Consider the following 5,344-nt stretch of genomic DNA (forward strand, 5'->3'; position numbering starts at 1 on the left):
AGCCATCGCTAACTGTAAAGCTAATGTAGCTACAAAGGCTAGTAATGTGCAAACAACAGCTAAGACATTAGCGAGAAAGTCGTAGAAAGGAGGAGAGCTATAAGTGCTTAAACAGAACCAGTGTGGGTTAAGACTTGAAGTAGACGTTAAAGCAACTGTAGTGAGAAAACAGGCTAGCAGAATTCACCAGAGCAGTACAGAGACGCTGTCACAGAAACACCGGAAATGACACAACTCGCTTACCGCAATACGTCAGCACGTCAGGTGGTTAGCATGTTAGCCGTTAGCCTAGATACAGCCGTAGCATCAGACCTGTTAAAACTTAATTGAAAGGGCATCCTTTCAAGTGCAAAGTTAGTAGAGCAGAGGTAGAGGGAGGAGTGGCTCATGACACACTTTGTTTTGGTCTACAGGCAGTGGGCTGCCGGGCTAACTTACTCACTTAACACAACCGTAACGCCTGACCCATTGCTGGGACCGAGCCGCTAATAACTCAAGCTCCAGACATTAACCCATCCCCGTGGTTCCTCCGCAGCCTCCACTTCACCCAGCTTCACTCAGCTGCCCGATAAACCCGCTGCTTCTTCCCACATTAACCTGAATAACAAACCAGGGCTCGGTGCTCCGGTTGGATCCAAACAGAGAGCCGGGGCTAGTTGGGAAGCTAGCGAAGGCTAACTGGCTGTGCTTCCCTCCAGTCATGCTGCGGCTAACGCCTCGCCAGCCACTCCCAGCTAGCTCCAGATTCTTATTGAGGTTAAAGTGGGAGAGGCAAGCGGATCTGTGGGGCAGCTGACTGAAGTGGAGCCTGAGGAGGAAGCACCGGTTAGCCCCGGTTTCGTTCCGCTCTCTGCCATTTCATTTCGAAAATATGTGCTGCCATTGCTCACTGGCTGTAGCCTTTTATAGGGAGGGAGGGCCAAGGGCTCCGGGAGGGGGGGAGGGGGAGGTGGGGATTCACATGAACGTACATGAACGCGCAGCCGGACCGGCTCGTAAACAATGGGCTGGAGATCAACACAGAGAGAGGGTGTGTGAGGTCATGCTATACTCCAGATGAAATTACACCTCTAGTTCTTCACATAGCAATTTTTTAATTCCTTCAATCTAGAAATGATGAATTTCGCTTATTGCTCCTTTAAGGTGCTGCTCCTTTCAGGGAAACTTATTTTGAGAGAAAATCAGCTCTGGTGGTGTAGACACAGTTCAGGTGTTTAAACCCATCTGAAAATCTTTGAGGTATGTTTTGCTGTGGTTCTATGGTATGAGTGTGGTTCAAAAACGGCTTCAATTAAATGTTACTTTCATAAGTTACTGCCTCGCTACAGTATCCCCTTTTTGAAAGACCGCCACTGTTGCACACGGACATGTTATTGTGTGATACCACCTGAGTTGCCAGACCGAGCTGAATGTACCTCACATGCCGAAATTTTAATGAAGTTATAACCCTCTTGGGTGGAAATAGCACAAAGTGTGTACGCTTCTTGTGAGTAACATACAAGACTTTAACAGTTGTCATTATCAAATTGTTTTCTAATTTTTTTGTGTGTGTGGTTTTAATGTTACTTGAGTGCTGGTTGTACTGTTAATGTTGTGACTTTTTTTTTTATTTATTTTTATTGATTTTTTCAGTGAAAAACAAAACACAGACATATAAATATACACACAAAACCGGTACATCAGACAGGGTCATCTACAGCAAAACACAATGGCAGGTTTTGTAAAAAACAAAGGGCTGGCAGAAATCAGGCTGAAGGATCGGATCTAGGGGCTTTAATGTACCCACAGTTCTCCATTAAAGTCCACAGTGACACAAAACACCTTCCTCCGTGAGGATTTTGTACCATATGTTTAGAGGGGTTACGATCCAATTACTTAGTTTATCTACCGGTAAGTACTTTTTCAAGAGGGTTTTGTCTCCCAACACAGATGGGAGAGGTTCACATATAAAATGTTGTTCTAACTCCTTCCATTTTGCATCACACTCTGGATCACACCAACCAACCAGGAAGCGCAGCTGTGCCGCTCTGTAATAATCTTCCAAACAGGGTAGGGCCCTTCCGCCTTTATCTCTGGGCAACTGTAGTGTCTGAAATCTAATCTGTGGTCTTTGTTTTGCCCAGATAAAAGTAGATATCATCCTATTCCATTCATTAAATTGCTTTGGTGGTATCTCAATTGGTAACGACTGGAAGAGATACAGGAGACGGGGTAGCACGTTCATCTTAATTATGTCTATCCGGTTGTACATATTTGTCGGTAATAAGGACCAGCAGCTTAAGTCTGCCTTGATGTCAGCTGTTATAGAAGTATAACTATGGTCAAAAATGGTAGTTAAATCTTTCGGTATTTTTACTCCAAGGTATTTAATTATACTATCTGCCAGATTAAATTTACATGTTCTATAAATGTTTTCAAGTGGTTTCAGATTAAAGGTTAGAGTTTGGGTTTTATGTAGATTAAGTTTATAACCAGAGTATGAGCCAAATTCTTCAAGTAGATGCAGTTAATGTTGTGACTTTAAGTATAAGTTGACTGTATGTATTTTGTTTGAATATGGACCAGCCTGGAAATCCAGACCCAAATCTAGAAAGATTTAGGGTCTGGCTATGAGTAATGCAAATGGCCCAACTCGAGGGGCGGCACCAAGCATCCATTTGAAAATATCACTGCACGCAATTGGATAACACTACGACCAATCAGAACAATACACGGGGTGACGTATCCAGAGCGCTACCAGCGGAGCTAACTGGTAGATTAGACTCTTGCCGTATCCGGTCGGCAAAACAGCAAAAATGTCCTTCTTGCAAAGGAAAGATTCGAGCGCCATCTTCTGTTCCTCTTTTAGAGAAAAAGCCAAGTCTAACTCGTTCATTGTAGTGGCCAAAGCCGTTTCAAACAACTGGTGTTCATCCGTAGCCATCTTGCAATGTTTACTGACTGATTCCGGACTTCGTCGTTGCAGCGCTGTCGTCATCTGTTTAGCTTGCCTCTGGCCCCCCTATATCAGATAAACCAATGTGATTGGTGCAGCTCGGCTTCAACGGCATGGGTAATGAGCATCATTACTGATTGCCAGAGTGACTCGCTGAGCAAATTCAAATTGTGCTCTCGCGAGAACTCTGGATTTCCAGGGTACCAGGAAGAGGGAATCCAAAAAAATGCTAAACAATATAGGCTACAATAGTATCACCCATCTTTTCCCTTTGTGCTTTGTCAGTGCTGGCGTGGGCCGAACAGGCTGCTTCATTGTGATCGAAGCAATGCTGGAGAGGATGAAACACGAAAAGTCTGTGGACATTTACGGTCATGTGACATGCATGCGAGCTCAGAGGAATTACATGGTGCAGACTGAGGATCAGTACATATTCATCCATGAGGCCCTGCTGGAGGCTGCAACATGTGGAAACACAGAAGTCCCTGCCCGAAACCTATACACCCACATCCAGAAGCTCTCCCAGATCCCTCCTGGAGAGACTGTCACCACCATGGAACTGGAGTTTAAGGTTGGTACCTTTTGGTTTCTGATCCTTTTGTTTTCAGATGGAGTGTGTGGTGAGTTTGTAGAGCTTGATAGTTCATTTAGAGTGGTTTCACACTTGTCCTTTTCAGCCAGGAGGAGTCAGAATGGTGACTCAGCATTTTTTGCATATATGTGAAAACTCAAGGAGAACTCAAACCCCTCTGAAGCGAGGAGTAGTTTGGTCCACGGAAGATACTGCGCAGCTCCAGATTTGGAATGTAGAATATATTAAATGGCAACAGTCTACAGCACACAGAAACGCTAAGATTTTTTTCCTCCAATTTTAAGTTCATCTGAAAGCGAGGGGCTTCATAACTGCACTGTAGTGCCACCTCAAACTAAAAAAAAAAACTGTCAGTTGATACAGGAATAGTGTGAACTGAAACATCACTGAGGCCCCATCAGTGCTTAAGTTGACCAGAAAGAGAACTGAGACCTCCTTTAAATTAATTGACAATGTGAATACAAAATAACTGAGTCACTTTTATGTTAGTCCACTTTTTGGTGCACTTTAAGAGGACTGAGTTGGGTTTGTTTAAAAAAGACTATATGTGAAAACACCCTTAAAGCAACACTCCAATCACATTACTGGCTCTGCTGTTTTTGTCACTTTGTGATGCAACATGTCATTCTGATATAAGACAGCTGTTGTAAAAAATGTTAACTAACCCATAAATTAAAAACAGAAGTGTAACCAATCTGAAGCTAACCACAAAACAATGCAAAGATTGGAAAACAGTTGTATTGTGACCAAATTTGCCCTCTCTTGTTAAGACTTGAGCAGTCTTTTTATGCTAAGGAGGGTGCTGAAACAGTCTAAACCCACTGGTTTCCAAACTGTATCTGTCATGGTTCCTCCACCCTGACGCCTAAATTTACTGCATTTTTACCAAACAGTAACTGTGGGAACAAGTTACTGAAGGAACCTGAAGCTGATTTTTTTTTTTTTTTTTAAATAACATGATTAAAGAAGTATTTAACCACTGGAAAGATGGTCTTTTCATAAAACTGGGCTGTCTATGCAGTAGAGGAATGCAAATACTGTAAAACTTTAATTAAAAGCTCAGTCTCTTTTACTAGCCTGGTGTGGCTACACATTTTGACAAATAAAGGACTGTCTCAATCAGACACCAGGGGCCTCATGTACAAAGACTTGCGTGGATTTCCTACTGAAACATGGCGTACGCTTAAATCCAGAAAACGTCGTACGCACAAAAACATCCAGTTGTATGGATCTCTGCATACGCATGAATCCAAGCACATTTCCTTTGTGCATCCCAATCAACGTGGAATTGAGCGCACATGTTTGAGATTCCCCCCTCTGCATGATCAACAAACTAAAACAAAAGAATGAGTAAGACGGGAAAAAAAAAAAACTTCACAGAATGCGAATTGGAGACGCTACTCACTGAAGTGGAGGCGCGGAAAAATTTACTTTTTGGCACGTTGTCCTCTGGCATCAATACTAAATGCAAGAGGAGTGAGTGGGAGAGTGTGTATGAGGCCGCCAATGCTGTGGGGTCAGAAAAGCGTACACACGCAGAATTAAAAAAAAAAGTGGTCCGACATTAAGGTGGACGTGAAGCGGAGGACGGCTGCCCACCGCCAAAGTCAATCAATCAATCAATAAATTTTATTTATAAAGCCCAATATCACAAATTACAATTTGCCTCACAGGGCTTTACAGCATACGACATCCCTCTGTCCTTAGGACCCTCACAGCGGATAAGGAAAAACTCCCCCAAAAAAACCTTTTAACGGGGGGAAAAAAACGGTAGAAACCTCAGGAAGAGCAACTGAGGAGGGATCCCTCTTCCAGGA

The 5,344-nt window shown here is 43.2% G+C and overlaps 1 protein-coding gene across 1 annotated transcript in view; it reads left to right on the plus strand.

The window, feature by feature from the left end:
• ptprda (protein tyrosine phosphatase receptor type Da) overlaps window positions 1-5,344 on the plus strand; it is a 153,528-nt gene that overhangs the window by 54,801 nt on the left and 93,383 nt on the right. Inside the window, exon 3 of the mRNA XM_050035235.1 lies at window positions 3,221-3,506. Within this exon, the coding sequence (XP_049891192.1) occupies window positions 3,221-3,506 (286 nt within the window). The remainder of the gene's footprint in view (window positions 1-3,220; window positions 3,507-5,344) is intronic.

The sequence above is a fragment of the Epinephelus moara genome, chromosome 22 (genome assembly GCF_006386435.1).
Source record: "Epinephelus moara isolate mb chromosome 22, YSFRI_EMoa_1.0, whole genome shotgun sequence".
Lineage (NCBI taxonomy): Eukaryota > Metazoa > Chordata > Actinopteri > Perciformes > Serranidae > Epinephelus > Epinephelus moara.